Raw genomic sequence first — 19,062 nt, forward strand, 5'->3', positions numbered from 1 at the left:
TACATGCACTGACCATTAGTCGTGACGTGACGCAGCTATGACTTGTTCTTCTTGTTTCCCACGGAAGACAGTTATTGTCCGTCCTGCTAGCTTCTCTGTCCAGTGAATTCTGTAATTTTGTCTGGCTGCATAATCACGCTGTTGTCGCCTTTCTACTGTACTTCATTCATCATTTTTTGCCTGAATCACCGCGCTACGGGTGTTCACTTGTTGCATTCATGAAAAATGTTCTTTGAAGTTCAATAAGAATAGTTCACGGTAATATTGTTATTCGTATTCCTTATTGTTTTTCGTTTTCTTTGTTTGTAATGTTTTTTTGGAAAAATAAAGTTCAATATCAAAGTTCAATATTCCTGCAGTTCCATTTCTCATTCCACAGTGAATGTAAATCTTGTTTGCTTTGACTTCAAGGTAAAATTTCTTGATGGATGGTTCATCGTCATTCCAACTTTGTTTATTACTCATGATTTGGTTGAGACTATGATAATGTGTTCAACTTTCTGTTGGTACAGTAGAACTCCAATAATTCGAAAATAATTCCAATAATTCAGATTATCACTTTATCTCCTTATCACTTTTGGAAGATAATAGGCGGAATTACAAGAATTTCATTTATGTTAAAAAAGAATTAACACTCATCAAAGTTCAATTTATACAGTTAACTATTTAATCAGTCAAGTTATAATAAATAAAGAAAATAATACAATCATTTTTTTCTAAATATTCCGGTTTTCTGTGAAAACTCCAATTACCCGACAATTTAATTCACCAAATTCATTTTGGTCTCAATTGATTTGGATAATTGGGAGTTGTACAGACTGTACTTCAATGCTCCTGCAACCAGATAGCTTCTAGATCCACTAGAACTCGCAAGATTTGTTTCATGTTTTGCTTCATCAATAAAAATCTGGTCTGCACACAACCAAAAATGCAAGCAGACCATCTTATCTTTACTGTAATTCATTCATCCCCTATTATCACACATTCAATTTCTCACCTTCAAGTTTTTAAATTACCATAGTCATATAATAGGTAATGGACTCAATGTTATATTGTATTTTTCCTATAAGTCATAATTACAGCTTGTACAGCATTAATGAATTGTATACTTTGTCCATTTATTCGAGATTTATTTTCGTAATTTATACTAGAGAATTATACATTTATTCAAATTATAGCAATTATATACGTATACATTTATAAATTTTAGTTTCTATGCTGATTCTGGTTAATGGTTCAGTCTTGTTCTCCCATAAACATGTTGAAATGTACATATTTTCACTTACTGTTATGATGTTTTAGATTAATATTTTTGTCTCTCTCTCTACCCTGTTTCATTTGCTTGAAAATAAATTGCTAAACCTACATAACGTATGCCAAACCTGGACTAAATTGTCAAAGTCACCCTGCTGCATTGCAGCATGCATGAACTCGAGGACCAAATGTGCACTGTGTAGCCTCTATTAGATAGCCGTATTTGACAGATGGTGAACTGAGCGAGTTGGTTGACCCGGGTCGTAGCTGTGTGCTCCTCGTTGCTCTGTGGTCAGTTGTTAGACTGCCGCCTCTAATAAATGCAGTAGGCTGGCTGGCCTTCTGTACTTGCAAGTGTTTGTAGTAATGATTCACCGTCGACGGGACGGGACGGGATGGGATGGCACATTGAGATGCGTGGCACGGTCCAGACTCTCATTCTTGCAGCAGCCAACGATTATCCGTCCACAGGAACAGTTCATTAGGATTGGTCTCTTCTTGGCCATTATTGCATATGGCGTTTTCCTCCGCTCCTCAGAAGAGCATTATCGTCGACGACTTGAAGTAGTCGGCCAACGCAGCAAGTGGTCAGTCATCAAACCCTTCCTGTTTTGTTGCCCTACCACATTAATTTGTGTACTTCTTCAGGACTGGTTCTGATTTGTTGTTTTTCAACGTCGTCAGTTTGTGTGATCTTGTTTGTTCAATAATTGACCTTTTATCATTGTTCTCATATTATAATAATTATTAATTTTTTACTCTATGAGTTTGGAGCAGTAAATCCAATTCCAATTTCAACTTCATTTATCTATGGTAAGAGATAGAAAATCAAAGAAATTTAGAATAGTCCACCTTCAATGATTAAGGAAGAATAGTAGAACTTGGGTAAAATTGTTTTCATGATAAATCTTGGGAAATTTCATGGAATTCTATTGAAATAAGGAAAGCACTTTGAAGGCTGTTTTTTAGTAAAGGCATTTTCCGTAGGTTTAGCTGAATAAAATGATCAATAAATAGCTGAATGGCAAGTTTGTTAAATTAGCCAAAATATTTGATTCAGCCAATTGAAGTATTCTTTCTATTCAAGCTCAAGTGTTGAAGTATTGATTCTGTGAATGACAACAAATTTGGACATTCCAAGCTGTAAATAACCTTTTATTTTTCATGTCCAAGTAACTTAGTAAAAAAATACGTTCTATTAAAAAAAACATTATTATTTTGGCTGTTTATGGAATTGCACACATTTTTAACCAGGAAAATCGAATATTGGTTCGTTCTCATCTCAATGAAGAAACTTATTTGAATGTTTTTGTGTTGCAGGAGGCTGGTCAAAAACTTTCAACCGAAAAAGAAGGATGAAGAAGATTATCAGTAAGTAGAACTTAGATTACATTCAGTTATTCAGAGTAGGCACGGAACTGTTTGTGTTCTAACACAAAGTATACTCATTATAAATAAATAACTTGGTATTCAACTTGACTTAGTTTCTTTTATTCCATAAAAGATGTAACATGATTAATGTAGCCATATTCAATCTTTTATGAAATGAAAGAAACTATCAAGTTAATTACCAAGTTATTTATTTTTAATGAGTATAAATTGTATTAGAACACAAACAGTTCCATGCCTACTCTGGCTACATAAAGTTATAGTGATAATTTATCATGATTTTACCTACTGATATGCATGCATTAAAACTAAAACTTGTTGGGTAATGCAGGATTAGTAGGTGACATCAAAGCTCAAATTATATTGATGACTAGCTGGCCCGGCGAACTTTGTACCGTCAAATAGTTGATGCATTTCATAACAAACTTTAGCTGGATGCACACCTCAAAATCTATACCTAACCCATACTAACAATCCTCAAATCCAGACCATCCTATTATTTTTTATTGACAAAATAATCAGTTCAGCATACTCTTCCTTGTGCGTGTACGATAAAATCATAACTGACAAATTAATTGATCACGCATATCATTGATCGAAGTGTAGTTTAAGGTATGCTATCTTTTTGCATAAATCACATGTGCTCTCCCATTCACTCCTTTCACTTACTCAAAGCATGCAGGGAATTTAAAACTCATGAAAAAATCTGATGCGTGACCTTGGAAATAGCTGGAAAATTAATTGCTTCACAAACTTTTTAAATAATTGGTGAGTGTCGATGAACCCTGATGTCGGAATTATAATCGGAGAATCGAGAGTTTTGATAGAAATCAATGGTACAAAATTGATTACTTTTATCAGTAATAACTTCAAATACCAACTTTTATTAGAAACTTGCAGGTAACTCATGCTCCGCATGGGTCCAAATAAAAACTTGACCTACTGAAATCTTGAAGAATTGAAAATAGGCCTATAACCATCCTCGGAAAATTAAGCATTGAAAAAGATTGATTAATAATAAGTCTGAATAACTAACTGAATATAAACATTGTGACGTCCTGCTCCAGGGAGGGCATGGAAAACACAAAAATGGATATTCATAAACTTGGAGCCATTAAACAAAAAACCAAAATTATAGTCATAAACCATGTGTAATGTTTCTCAACGTATAATGCCCCACGTTGTGTCGGCATGTGTCAAGATTCTGACTTTTATGGGTACATAAAAATATATGCCCCTCCCTGTGATATTAGAGCTGAGAATTTATTTATTTCTGAATTCGGACGAATTTTGTCTAAGTGATTTATGTCTGTGTGACTCAAGATTACCTGATTCTGATTGTGAATGGATATTATGGAACCCTGAAGAGGATAACCATGTAAAATATTCAGAGAAAATAATGTGTAAGCTGTAATAATTACTGAGGTTACTAAGATAAATTTTGTGCGTGTCACATACAAGGTGACAAATAAAGATGTGTTTATTTGGTCATTGTCAACGGCGGTTGCTGATAGACACACCTTGACCTCTTATATGGACCGAGAAATTTGTAGGTTATCCCAGATTTGGGATTGGAATATGTCAATTGCAATGAGCTTAAATAAAGCAATCTTTAAAATATTACCTGTTTGTTGTTCTGATATAGAGCCAATGCAACCTGAAACAAGTCAGGAAATTAATTGAGTGGAAGGTTGTAGATGGTTGCTAATGTATCAGTTGATCACTGCAGAATTAATAAATATAGATTTGCGCACATTTGCTCTTACATTGGTTGCTGTCGGTAGCCTAGCTCATAATTTCCAGACTAAATTAAGCAGTGTGTGCGGCATTTTGCAGGATATAGGTCAATGTAGCTCAACACTGATAAGATTAGATTCTGTACTCGAACCCCTTTTCAGAAATTATATTTATTTAATAAATTACTCATTATTAATTCTGATAGCGGTGAGAGACACAATCATACATGGATTTGTGATCTATATCTTTGTTCAGGTTGCATTGGCTCTTTATCAGAACAACAAACAGGTAATAGTTTTAAGATTGCTTTATTTAAGCTCATTGAAATTGACATATTCCAATCCCAAATCTGGGATAACCTACAAATTTCTCGGTCCATATAAGAGGTCAAGGTGTGTCTATCAGCAACCGCCGTTGACAATGACCAAATAAACACATCTTTATTTGTCACCTTGTATGTGACACGCACAAAATTTATCTTAGTAACCTCAGTAATTATTACAGCTTACACATTATTTTCTCTGAATATTTTACATGGTTATCATCTTCAGGGTTCCATAATATCCATTCACAATCAGAATCAGGTAATCTTGAGTCACACAGACATAACCACAATCCCTTAGACAAAATTCGTCCGAATTCAGAAATAAATAAATACTCAGCTCTAATATCACAGGGAGGGGCATATATTTATGTACCCATAAAAGTCAGAATCCTGACACATGCCGACACAACGTGGGGCATTAAACGTTGAGAAACATTACACATGGTTTATGACTATTTGGTTTCTTGTTTAATGGCTCCAAGTTTATAATTATCCATTTTTGTGTTGTCCATGCCCTCCCTGGAGCAGGACGTCACAATATGTGGCTAATAACTGAAACATGTAATAACTGTAACTAATATAAATTTAACTGAATGAGTAACTGATATTTGAATAAGTAACTGACTTCAGGGGATTTTAATGGATTTCATTTATATAGATAATTATCCAAACCCCAAATAAATAATTTGTTGAAAATCAATTAATTCTAAACACCGAAGACAGCACAATTATTCGAAACAAAGCAATGTCTTTAACCTGAGGCCGCACTGCTGGATGGTCACACACAGAACAGACATTTTGTTTTTTGTGGGGGCGCTATAATATAATACATAGGTGGTTATGGATCAGCACACACTCTTGTTTACTATCTATCGACGGCTTTTGGATGACGCAATGATTATAACAGCTGATTTTTATTTTTCTGTTTGGCCAGCTCACAAAATTTCTACTCCCATAAGGATTACATGTAAACTTTGAAGGATCGTAGGAAAAAGTCCTGAAGTCGGATTATAAATTTGATAGGCCAAAAACCTGATCCTGAACGTAAAAAATAAAACAACTAAAAAATCATCAAATTCGGTGCACACATAACAAAGTTATTGAATGTTAAAATTTGAGCCTTGATTTTTATTTATGTAGGAGATAAAGGTTATTATTTGTGTATTATTGGTTTGTGTGTTATTTGGTTATTTGTGTGGAGATAAAGGTTATTTTATGTAAAGTTAAAGGTTATTTGGAAATTACAGAGAGCTTGATTTTACCATTGTCATTCTATTGAAAACTTTCTCAGTGTTACAATAACTGCACAGTAGTGCACTAGTATATCCTTTGAGGAAATGACAAGTGCGACTCATGTGTTGCCCTCTCACTTCCTGCGTGTTTACATCGTACACTCTCCTTGTCACACGAGGCACACGTCCCCTTCCCCCCTCACCCTTGACCCCTAACGTGTGACAAGGTCATTTATATTTATATTTATAGTAGCCTAGTGCTGTGCTGTATACCGTATTCTGTTTTTTATTGGCATTAGAAAGATACCTACTTGGTGCTTTCATACGTGACACGTGCAAATGTTTACAAACAGCACATTCGGAATGCGGCCGGAGATGAACTGCTCCAGAGCTCTACTTGTCTAATGTTTTGAAGATTAGGTGACTTTAAGCCACTCTTCCGAACATTTACCTTCTCTCCAGCTTCTCACATTATTCCTTCAATGATAATTATGTTCAATGCAGTAAAATTTAGTATATTAGGAGTCAATAGATTCCTAATTTATGATTTTGGAAAACAGTATTCCTTATAATTAGAAAATTATAATTTCTGAATGAATTCAAGATTGTGAATAAGAATATCAAGTTTTGAAAATTGTAGCTAAATTGAAAAATACCTATTGCAAAATACAGTAAATTTTATGATATTAGCAGTAGTTAATAGCTTCCCCAAAAATTGACAGTCAACTCACAGATATCGCTGCACCCTCGAAGAACTATGATATAGGCTACTATAAAAAATTGTTTGTTTATTAGCCAGTTTCTAAGGCACATATAATGTCATTATACCTTGTTTTAGTATCTTTTTGTTATTACTCACTGTAGTTTAATGTTTCTGAATAATAAAAAATCAACATTCGATCATAAATAATGTGGGACAGGAACATTGAAACTCCAATGTATTTCAATTAAAGTTCCAAGATTAATAATTAAATATTATCTTCAACGAAGGAAATATACATTTTTTGTACAATGGTAAGATAGCCTACTCGTTGGTTTTATAATTATTGTCAACTGTCGAGAACATCCCTTGTCCATATATTACTTAATTCCGACACAATTCACCCCCTAATTCACATACAGTGTAACAGCTGAATAAAACATTATTTTCTATTGCTGTTTGACCTGAGAACAGGGAAACCTGGCAATGACGTCATTGCGCCGTCAAAGTACTGCATCTTGAGGGGTTTGGGTTCGAGTAATGTTCGCTTTTCCCTCTTCATACCTTCCAGTTGTATTCATGTACACAGTACCCTCACTTGCTCACTGGCACCCTCACACTCTCTCGCTCTCTCTCACGAGCCGATCGATGGGAAGCAGTGACTCAATGTGTGCTCCAACCATGCGTCATTCAAAGCGAGAGATGTATCGAGGGTTGCATGTCACCGCAGGGAAAGCTGGAAAAGCATAGTTGCAACATTTCTCATCATAACAGAGAACTGTTGTTTGCAGTCTATTATTTCTGTTGTAGTAGTAGCAAACAAATTATAAATAGATCCAATCTCTTTACAGCAACAGAATGATTGAAAGTTAATCAAAATTGTCTACTTTTAGACATGTTCAAACTATTTTACACGATTTCTGCCCGGCTTCAACTAGATGTTATTCGTTCAGGTGAACAATTTCTTCTACTATTGTCACTGACTACAAGTTGTACCCTACATGCATTCATATTTTCCCAATCTGTTTCAGTTTTGCTACAACATTAAATGTGAACTTGAAAAATATTTCTCAAGTTTGGAAAGTAAGAAAGTGGGGGTTTAGTTTAAGTCTTTGCATGTATTGATGAATTTTTATATTTGTCTTCACTTTTCCATTCTGAAGAAGAGAAAAAGTATCCATTTAATGTCTAATACATTACAAGCTCTGGTAATGTAAAGACACGCCTCATTGCCGCCGTCTGGTAATTCTCTTTTTGGATTGGAGTATTTGTGAAACTTTACTTGCGAGTACCATTCCTCATGTGATGATGGGATATACACCTTCTTGTTGATGTAGTTGTGATGCAGCCTCCACGAATCTCATTTCAAAACATATTATTTCGGGAATAGAAATCTCTCGCTCTCAATGCATACGTTATGTTTGCATGTGAGAATCCATCCATTGTTATTCTTCTACTGTGTATTCGTTTGCACCCCATATAGATTTTCCATCTCTCAAAATACATAAACTTTTAGATTCACACAATACGCGTGTACTTTGCTTATTCTTACACGATGTAAGATGCCAGTTCGTTCTTTTTTCTACAATACCTGTTGATTAGTATCATAGTAGGGGGTACGATACAATTTCCAGGAGATACAATTCAGATGAGAAGTTAAGAAACTTTCAAATAATCAAGTACATAGTACTTCCCCATATAGATTTTCCATCTCTCAAAATACATAAACTTTTAGATTCACACAATACGCGTGTACTTTGCTTATTCTTACACGATGTAAGATGCCAGTTCGTTCTTTTTTCTACAATACCTGTTGATTAGTATCATAGTAGGGGGTACGATACAATTTCCAGAGATACAATTCAGATGAGAAGTTAAGAAACTTTCAAATAATCAAGTACATAGTACTTCCCCATATAGATTTTCCATCTCTCAAAATACATAAACTTTTAGATTCACACAATACGCGTGTACTTTGCTTATTCTTACACGATGTAAGATGCCAGTTCGTTCTTTTTTCTACAATACCTGTTGATTAGTATCATAGTAGGGGGTACGATACAATTTCCAGGAGATACAATTCAGATGAGAAGTTAAGAAACTTTCAAATAATCAAGTACATAGTACTTCCCCATATAGATTTTCCATCTCTCAAAATACATAAACTTTTAGATTCACACAATACGCGTGTACTTTGCTTATTCTTACACGATGTAAGATGCCAGTTCGTTCTTTTTTCTACAATACCTGTTGATTAGTATCATAGTAGGGGTTACGATACAATTTCCAGGAGATACAATTCAGATGAGAAGTTAAGAAACTTTCAAATAATCAAGTACATAGTACTTCCCTTGTCCATATATTACTTAATTCCGACACAATTCACCCCCTAATTCACATACAGTGTAACAGCTGAATAAAACATTATTTTCTATTGCTGTTTGACCTGAGAACAGGGAAACCTGGCAATGACGTCATTGCGCCGTCAAAGTACTGCATCTTGAGGGGTTTGGGTTCGAGTAATGTTCGCTTTTCCCTCTTCATACCTTCCAGTTGTATTCATGTACACAGTACCCTCACTTGCTCACTGGCACCCTCACACTCTCTCGCTCTCTCTCACGAGCCGATCGATGGGAAGCAGTGACTCAATGTGTGCTCCAACCATGCGTCATTCAAAGCGAGAGATGTATCGAGGGTTGCATGTCACCGCAGGGAAAGCTGGAAAAGCATAGTTGCAACATTTCTCATCATAACAGAGAACTGTTGTTTGCAGTCTATTATTTCTGTTGTAGTAGTAGCAAACAAATTATAAATAGATCCAATCTCTTTACAGCAACAGAATGATTGAAAGTTAATCAAAATTGTCTACTTTTAGACATGTTCAAACTATTTTACACGATTTCTGCCCGGCTTCAACTAGATGTTATTCGTTCAGGTGAACAATTTCTTCTACTATTGTCACTGACTACAAGTTGTACCCTACATGCATTCATATTTTCCCAATCTGTTTCAGTTTTGCTACAACATTAAATGTGAACTTGAAAAATATTTCTCAAGTTTGGAAAGTAAGAAAGTGGGGGTTTAGTTTAAGTCTTTGCATGTATTGATGAATTTTTATATTTGTCTTCACTTTTCCATTCTGAAGAAGAGAAAAAGTATCCATTTAATGTCTAATACATTACAAGCTCTGGTAATGTAAAGACACGCCTCATTGCCGCCGTCTGGTAATTCTCTTTTTGGATTGGAGTATTTGTGAAACTTTACTTGCGAGTACCATTCCTCATGTGATGATGGGATATACACCTTCTTGTTGATGTAGTTGTGATGCAGCCTCCACGAATCTCATTTCAAAACATATTATTTCGGGAATAGAAATCTCTCGCTCTCAATGCATACGTTATGTTTGCATGTGAGAATCCATCCATTGTTATTCTTCTACTGTGTATTCGTTTGCACCCCATATAGATTTTCCATCTCTCAAAATACATAAACTTTTAGATTCACACAATACGCGTGTACTTTGCTTATTCTTACACGATGTAAGATGCCAGTTCGTTCTTTTTTCTACAATACCTGTTGATTAGTATCATAGTAGGGGGTACGATACAATTTCCAGGAGATACAATTCAGATGAGAAGTTAAGAAACTTTCAAATAATCAAGTACATAGTACTTCCCCATATAGATTTTCCATCTCTCAAAATACATAAACTTTTAGATTCACACAATACGCGTGTACTTTGCTTATTCTTACACGATGTAAGATGCCAGTTCGTTCTTTTTTCTACAATACCTGTTGATTAGTATCATAGTAGGGGTTACGATACAATTTCCAGGAGATACAATTCAGATGAGAAGTTAAGAAACTTTCAAATAATCAAGTACATAGTACTTCCCCATATAGATTTTCCATCTCTCAAAATACATAAACTTTTAGATTCACACAATACGCGTTTACTTTGCTTATTCTTACACGATGTAAGATGCCAGTTCGTTCTTTTTCCTACAATACCTGTTGATTAGTATCATAGTAGGGTGTACGATACAATTTCCAGGAGATACAATTCAGATGAGAAGTTAAGAAACTTTCAAATAATCAAGTACATAGTACTTCAAAATTATAAGAAGGGCAACAATTGAAAGGAATAATTGATATTAGCTGATGAATAGCGATTAGTGAAGGTTTGAATTGAAATATGACAATAATAACTGAATCATAATTATTGTAACCATACCTATCCTACCCCCTACCTTGACAATGAAATGTACCCACATTCATCTTTGTATCAAGGAATGGAACAGCAAGATATATTCGTTATTATTCTTAATCACGCATTGTTGTATTGTAAGATTATCTTGATGATCACAGATAATATTGACCGTAAAAATCGTTGTATTCGATGGAACAATTCACTAGCTCATGTGAATGTACTTTTGCCGAATTCTTTACCGTTGCAAATGGTTTGATTGGAGAAATACCGTTGACTCCATAAAGTGGCTGACTGTTACTGTTACTGTTCAACCATTCAAACGGAAAAAGTATTGCATGACTGAATAGCATTGATTAGCAGATTGAATAGCTGGCTCATTGAATTAGTGCATCCTCGTCTAGGAATGCATCTCAAAGGAAGAAAGATTATTGCTATATTTGTTACAGCAAGCAATTTACAATTATTATTTTGCTTTTTTTCCAAGTAGTCTTCAAATTCATAAAGTAAAAAGTGGGAACTGTAACCTAGTATTTGCGAACTTAAAACACATGTCTAAGGAAACTGAAAACTTGGCATAAAAAAATTTATTTCTACAATATTCTAATTAATCTATTAATGTTCTAATTCAATTTATATGAGCGTATTCATTCACGAGTGAAAGTATGGAACCTCTCATCTTCATTTATAAAATAAATTTTAATCAAAAAATCTATGAATAGGGAGCATTTAGGTTACGAACAAGAGGACCTTCCAAGTTTCTTCACTAACAAAGCCTTCCAATACAAATTATTTTAAAACTCTAGTAAAATTTTTTGGCGATTAACACGTTAATTAATGAACAGCTCAATTCTAATTTGAGTTAATAGGAATTTTTAGACAAAACAAATTATTGGTCAATTACTCATTTTCAACTGCAATTATTGAAAGCAATGTTCCTACACCCTTATTCATAGATATTTTCAACATCACTTCACACAATGTCTCATGGAAATGTTATGGAAGGTTAGTCTATTTATGTAATATTACTGTACTACTATAATAGGCCTACTCCAATGTTTTCGTACTACTGTATTTTGAGATTAATGTCAAATTTGTGAATTTCAAACATGCCTGTTTTTTCATTGAATCAACACAAATCTTTAGCATTCTCTTGAGAATAAATTATTTAAATAAATAGAAAAATATTGTCATGGATGAAGAGTAAAGTATTTTGATGAACCGATACTGGATCCATTCAGAGGTCAAGTTCTGTTTATGGATACAGTATTACGGAATCAGACTTCTGAGTGTGATTCCCAGTTTTGAAAGTTTTCCTGGTTGTGGGCATTATGCAAATGCAATTGAGTTCAGCTCTTATTAATGAATTTTCCACGTCTCTACCTGCCGTTCTTCAGCCACTTTTGTGAATATCCACTTCACAATTTATTTTTCCTCATCAGAAGAACTAACAGACATGTGAAGAGTGCTGAGTGCTCTCTGCTTCGCTTATAATGAGCTGAGTCGTTGAACACCAGCTCTTCATTCTCCTCCTCATCCTCCTCCACCTCCTACTCCTCATCCTCCTCCACCTCCTACTCCTCATCCTCCTCCACCTCCTACTCCTCATCCTCCTCCACCTCCTACTCCTCATCCTCCTAAACTTTTAGATTCACACAATACGCGTGTACTTTGCTTATTCTTACACGATGTAAGATGCCAGTTCGTTCTTTTTTCTACAATACCTGTTGATTAGTATCATAGTAGGGGGTACGATACAATTTCCAGGAGATACAATTCAGATGAGAAGTTAAGAAACTTTCAAATAATCAAGTACATAGTACTTCCCCATATAGATTTTCCATCTCTCAAAATACATAAACTTTTAGATTCACACAATACGCGTGTACTTTGCTTATTCTTACACGATGTAAGATGCCAGTTCGTTCTTTTTTCTACAATACCTGTTGATTAGTATCATAGTAGGGGGTACGATACAATTTCCAGGAGATACAATTCAGATGAGAAGTTAAGAAACTTTCAAATAATCAAGTACATAGTACTTCCCCATATAGATTTTCCATCTCTCAAAATACATAAACTTTTAGATTCACACAATACGCGTGTACTTTGCTTATTCTTACACGATGTAAGATGCCAGTTCGTTCTTTTTTCTACAATACCTGTTGATTAGTATCATAGTAGGGGGTACGATACAATTTCCAGGAGATACAATTCAGATGAGAAGTTAAGAAACTTTCAAATAATCAAGTACATAGTACTTCAAAATTATAAGAAGGGCAACAATTGAAAGGAATAATTGATATTAGCTGATGAATAGCGATTAGTGAAGGTTTGAATTGAAATATGACAATAATAACTGAATCATAATTATTGTAACCATACCTATCCTACCCCCTACCTTGACAATGAAATGTACCCACATTCATCTTTGTATCAAGGAATGGAACAGCAAGATATATTCGTTATTATTCTTAATCACGCATTGTTGTATTGTAAGATTATCTTGATGATCACAGATAATATTGACCGTAAAAATCGTTGTATTCGATGGAACAATTCACTAGCTCATGTGAATGTACTTTTGCCGAATTCTTTACCGTTGCAAATGGTTTGATTGGAGAAATACCGTTGACTCCATAAAGTGGCTGACTGTTACTGTTACTGTTCAACCATTCAAACGGAAAAAGTATTGCATGACTGAATAGCATTGATTAGCAGATTGAATAGCTGGCTCATTGAATTAGTGCATCCTCGTCTAGGAATGCATCTCAAAGGAAGAAAGATTATTGCTATATTTGTTACAGCAAGCAATTTACAATTATTATTTTGCTTTTTTTCCAAGTAGTCTTCAAATTCATAAAGTAAAAAGTGGGAACTGTAACCTAGTATTTGCGAACTTAAAACACATGTCTAAGGAAACTGAAAACTTGGCATAAAAAAATTTATTTCTACAATATTCTAATTAATCTATTAATGTTCTAATTCAATTTATATGAGCGTATTCATTCACGAGTGAAAGTATGGAACCTCTCATCTTCATTTATAAAATAAATTTTAATCAAAAAATCTATGAATAGGGAGCATTTAGGTTACGAACAAGAGGACCTTCCAAGTTTCTTCACTAACAAAGCCTTCCAATACAAATTATTTTAAAACTCTAGTAAAATTTTTTGGCGATTAACACGTTAATTAATGAACAGCTCAATTCTAATTTGAGTTAATAGGAATTTTTAGACAAAACAAATTATTGGTCAATTACTCATTTTCAACTGCAATTATTGAAAGCAATGTTCCTACACCCTTATTCATAGATATTTTCAACATCACTTCACACAATGTCTCATGGAAATGTTATGGAAGGTTAGTCTATTTATGTAATATTACTGTACTACTATAATAGGCCTACTCCAATGTTTTCGTACTACTGTATTTTGAGATTAATGTCAAATTTGTGAATTTCAAACATGCCTGTTTTTTTCATTGAATCAACACAAATCTTTAGCATTCTCTTGAGAATAAATTATTTAAATAAATAGAAAAATATTGTCATGGATGAAGAGTAAAGTATTTTGATGAACCGATACTGGATCCATTCAGAGGTCAAGTTCTGTTTATGGATACAGTATTACGGAATCAGACTTCTGAGTGTGATTCCCAGTTTTGAAAGTTTTCCTGGTTGTGGGCATTATGCAAATGCAATTGAGTTCAGCTCTTATTAATGAATTTTCCACGTCTCTACCTGCCGTTCTTCAGCCACTTTTGTGAATATCCACTTCACAATTTATTTTTCCTCATCAGAAGAACTAACAGACATGTGAAGAGTGCTGAGTGCTCTCTGCTTCGCTTATAATGAGCTGAGTCGTTGAACACCAGCTCTTCATTCTCCTCCTCATCCTCCTCCACCTCCTACTCCTCATCCTCCTCCACCTCCTACTCCTCATCCTCCTCCACCTCCTACTCCTCATCCTCATCCACCTCATCCTCTTCCTCCTCCTCCTCTTCCTAATCCCCCTCCGGCTATTAGCCGTTGTTGCTTTTCTCTGTGCACATCTCACCCGCTCCTTGATGGGCTCTTTTATGAATTTGACTTTTAACCCTTTAAAAATATCCAGTCTGTTGCCCCGGATGCTGGAAGCATCTCAACTGTCGCTCATCAATATTTCGATCTTTCTGCCTATAAACTACTGCTACTTGATAGAAAATTGAAATGAATTATGTTGTAAAAACTGCAGTTACAATTCAAATATATGAAAATCGTTGGTTTGAAAAGCTGTATTCAGTTTGGATAGACTTGAAAATTAGTTCTATTTTTTGAAAACTGGCACATTTTTGTACTAACAGATAGAGCAAGAGTTAGAATATAGAATAGCAAGAGTTTACAAGAGATACATTTTGCATCCTAAACTCTTAGGCCTCTTTCACACGATAGGAGACGTGCAACTTGAACACTGAACAGTGTTCACGTTTTTTTGTCGAAGTACATTGAGTCAAATCGTGTCTTTCACATGGTGACTCCTATCCAGGAACCTCGTTTTGTCACGTCTTTTCCCCTCGAGGCAAGCAGAGGCAAGATCTAACAACTATGCCGACGTTTGCTCAAAGTATATGACTCATCACTTTTTCTCAAAGTCTAACTTCCTTAAAAATATAGATAGAAGATTTCTGATTTCGGATTTGGATTCAGCGACCCCAAATTCTTTAAAGCGTAAGTCCCGTTTTCGAAAATATCCGAAAACAAGGAAGTTATGGCTGTTTTTAATAAAGCTTTCTATTATCATATAATTATACGGTAAAAACGAACAGGTACTGTACTATACAGTACGTAAGTACTGTAGCTTCAAAATACAACTTACACTGTATTCATGTAGGAAATTTGGTAGGTTATTTATCTTGATTTCTGAAAATACCCCAAAATAAGGGAGTAAGATAACTTTGAAAAACCAAAGTTTTCCTGCCGATTGAAGAAACACTAAAAATTAGTCTAAGACATATTATGTCTTAGAATAAAAACGTGTAACAAATATATCAGATCACTATTCAAGCTATCAAGCTTTTCATAAATTTATTTGTCTCCTCATAGCAGAAGGTTTGCGCCCAACGTTTTCATTTAAACATTTCTATGATTAAATTGTGATAGAGAACATTATCGTATTGATCTTCTAAATCCAGTTACATGTACATCGATTTTCGTAAAACTGATTTTTTTACCGTTCCTATGAATTCTAAGAATTCTATGAATTGTTTATACAGGTTCATCACAGGCCAGGCTGGTCTGAGCTATTCATGACTTTTTTTTGTAAAAAGAAATAGTCAATAATTGCTGGGATTTTAAAGTGATATTCAACGATTTGAACCTGATAAATTGGATTGATGAATGACAATTGAAATTCAGTGAATTTTACTGTACAACATTCCTTTTCCTCCTATTTTATTGGGTGATGAGTGGAGATGATTTATGATTTCATATTTGGATTCATCTTTTCATAGTTCAATATTTTTTTGGAAAACTAGAACTTTCAAAAATTAAAAATGTTTATGTATAAACTTCTCAGGTGTTCAAAAACTTCTTAAAACCTTTGCCTGTCCCTTTGTGAGGCAGGAGTATTATTATCTTAGTATGTACTATATAATCATATGATAATGGAAAGCTATATTAAAAACAGCTATAACTCCCTTGTTTTCGGGTATTTTTGAAAATGGGACTTACGCTTTAAAGAATTTGGGGTCGCTGAATCCAAATCCGAAATCAGAAATCTTCTATCTATATTTTTAAGGAAGTTAGACTTTGAGAAAAAGTGATGAGTCATACTTTTCGCAAACGGCGGCATAGTTGTTAGATCTGTCGGCTTATTCGTAAGATCCCCATGTGAAAGTACAGGAGAGCTACAAAATATGAAATATGATCTTCCGTAATATGATATTCCAGGAGCGAGGTCTCTGCCGTGTGAAACTGGCCTCACGGTAACTCCTCATGGAAAATTGTCAAACGACCATCAAAACATTTAAACATTAAGAGAAATGCCAAACCGTCGACTTGAATCTTAGATCTCACTTCGCTCGGTCAATTAAATGGAGGAACCCTTCAAGAACTTTCATCTTTATCACTGTAAATGATTATGAAATTCATTGAATTCATCCAATTAAAAAACTGTTAATGTATTAATTGTTGATATGATCAATTTGAATTATTGTAATGATTCTTGCAAACTTTTTACAAACTATACGTTGTTTATATTGTACACTGCATGGGAAAATCGTCTCAAAAATGATCGCAACAATGTTAATGTAGCAGCAAACCGTTTGACTTCTATAGATTAATACATTTTCCTTCTCATGTGTCTAATGGAATGTTGAATTTGTTACAGGTATAGTCCGTGTAAAGCGTTCAAATTGGTTATGGCCGAGGTAAACGACCTAGCCGGCCAACACGAAGTCATATCCGAAAACCTCCAGTCAGAAGTGCTCAGGGCAGTCAACATTTTAGTCAAAGATTTGAAAGACGATAGAAAAAAGGTGAGCGTTTTTAATGAATCTGTCAGCATTTAGGGTACATCTTTCCTTAAAGCGTTTAATATTGTTGTGAATGGTGAAATCGTGAATTGTGTGAGAATTTGACAGTCGTCTGTTGGCACAAATTTAACTCCAACTTGTCAAACTCTATTTTTGTCAGTTGAGGAGTTGGGGAGAAATTTGAAAGAATCAGAACTGTAATAGTATAATGTCAGATGATTAAGAGTAGTAGTGTTTGCTAATAGTAAATAGTTCGTATAATTGAATATGATTTGATCTTAACGCCTATGCCTGTGGTCTGACAATTATAAAAGGCTTGTACATTTCGCACCAAGAGTTGTTAGAGCCTTGCAACTTGAGCTGGATGGGCCCAAAAAACACCATTCAAAACTGATTAGCAACATATAAAATCATCGCTTAATCCCAAAGCCTAGACGGTTAGCGTGTTCGGTAACGGAACGTGAGGACCCAAGTTCAATTCAGAAAGTGGTTTAAACTTTTTGGCTAAGAATTTTGAACTTCATTGAAGATTATCAATGTTATTTTTGACTAGATAATGAATGTTTGTTTATATATTTTTTTAAATTAAAGTAAAGTTTATATACTTTGAATTTAGGCCTAATCTTGAATCGTTTGCTTGGAACTTAGAAACACTGAGGCTCTGTTGCATTAAAATCTGCCTGCTCAATTTCAACCAAATCAATGAAAACAAATTGAATGAAATCAAGTTTAAGGCTGTGCAAAGGCTAAAAATAAACTTTTTACTGGTAATATTTTTCATAGTTTTTCGATTTGTATATCATCAAGCTATCAAAATGAAGAAGTTTTCTCAATAAAACATTTTTTTCCGATCATTACTTTTTGAGATGTTCAAATTTTTTGGGACAGAACATTTCAAATTCGTTAAGAAATAAATCCATGAGATTTAGTGGATAAATTCTTCATGGTATTGTTGATTGAATAAAACAAAAATGTTTTGAAAATATCAATTTTTGATAAAGTTATTCAATTTACCAAAAATAATTTTTTTGAGTTATTTTTGGTCATTTCTAGTGAATTGAATAACTTTCTCAAAAATTAATATTTTTAGAAGATTTTTGTTTTATTAAATCAACAATACCATGAAAAATGTATCCTTTGAATCTCATGGATTTATTTCTTACCGAATTTGAAATGTTCTGTCCCAAAAATTTGAACTTTAGGCGCTCATATCTCAAAAAGCAATGATCGTAAAAAATGTCTTTCTGAGAAAACTTTTTTATTTTGATAGCTTGATTATATACAAATCGAAAAACTTTGAAAATATCACCAGTAGAAAGTTTATTTTTAGCCTTTGGACAGCCTTAATTGGATGACATTACTTACATAACCAATTCCGTTACACAGTCAATATTACAGATCATTGTATACATTACTGTTTGCTTAAGAAAATTTTATTCACTTAACCCATGATCAAATGCCACGAGAACTGATCCGAGAAGCCTTCATTTCAAAAAAGTCTACTCTGATTGTTTCTCATGGCATTTAATCCTGATTAAAATGTATCAGGCTTCTGTGCAACGGGGCCTGAGAGTTTATAATGTATATATTTGTGTTTTCGCAATGTTATCAATTTCCCATCGAAAATGTTATACTAAACTCATCGGAAGTTCAAAATATGTTTTCAATCGGTAAAAGAAGTGATAAATTCCATATTTCCAATGCA

General features: G+C 34.2%; 1 protein-coding gene across 8 annotated transcripts in view; it reads left to right on the top strand.

The window, feature by feature from the left end:
* LOC111054002 (formin-binding protein 1-like) overlaps positions 1–19,062 on the top strand; it is a 169,471-nt gene that overhangs the window by 102,128 nt on the left and 48,281 nt on the right. For 7 of the 8 annotated variants that reach the window (XM_039432515.1, XM_039432517.1, XM_039432519.1 and 4 more), the window contains exons 3-4: positions 2,575–2,625; positions 17,213–17,360. In XM_039432515.1, the coding sequence (XP_039288449.1) occupies positions 2,575–2,625; positions 17,213–17,360 (199 nt within the window). Of the gene's footprint in view, positions 1–2,574; positions 2,626–17,212; positions 17,361–19,062 lie in introns of those variants that run through there. The other variant, XM_039432523.1, reaches the window with a different exon arrangement.

This window comes from Nilaparvata lugens, chromosome 7, assembly GCF_014356525.2.
Source record: "Nilaparvata lugens isolate BPH chromosome 7, ASM1435652v1, whole genome shotgun sequence".
Taxonomy (NCBI): Eukaryota; Metazoa; Arthropoda; class Insecta; order Hemiptera; family Delphacidae; genus Nilaparvata; species Nilaparvata lugens.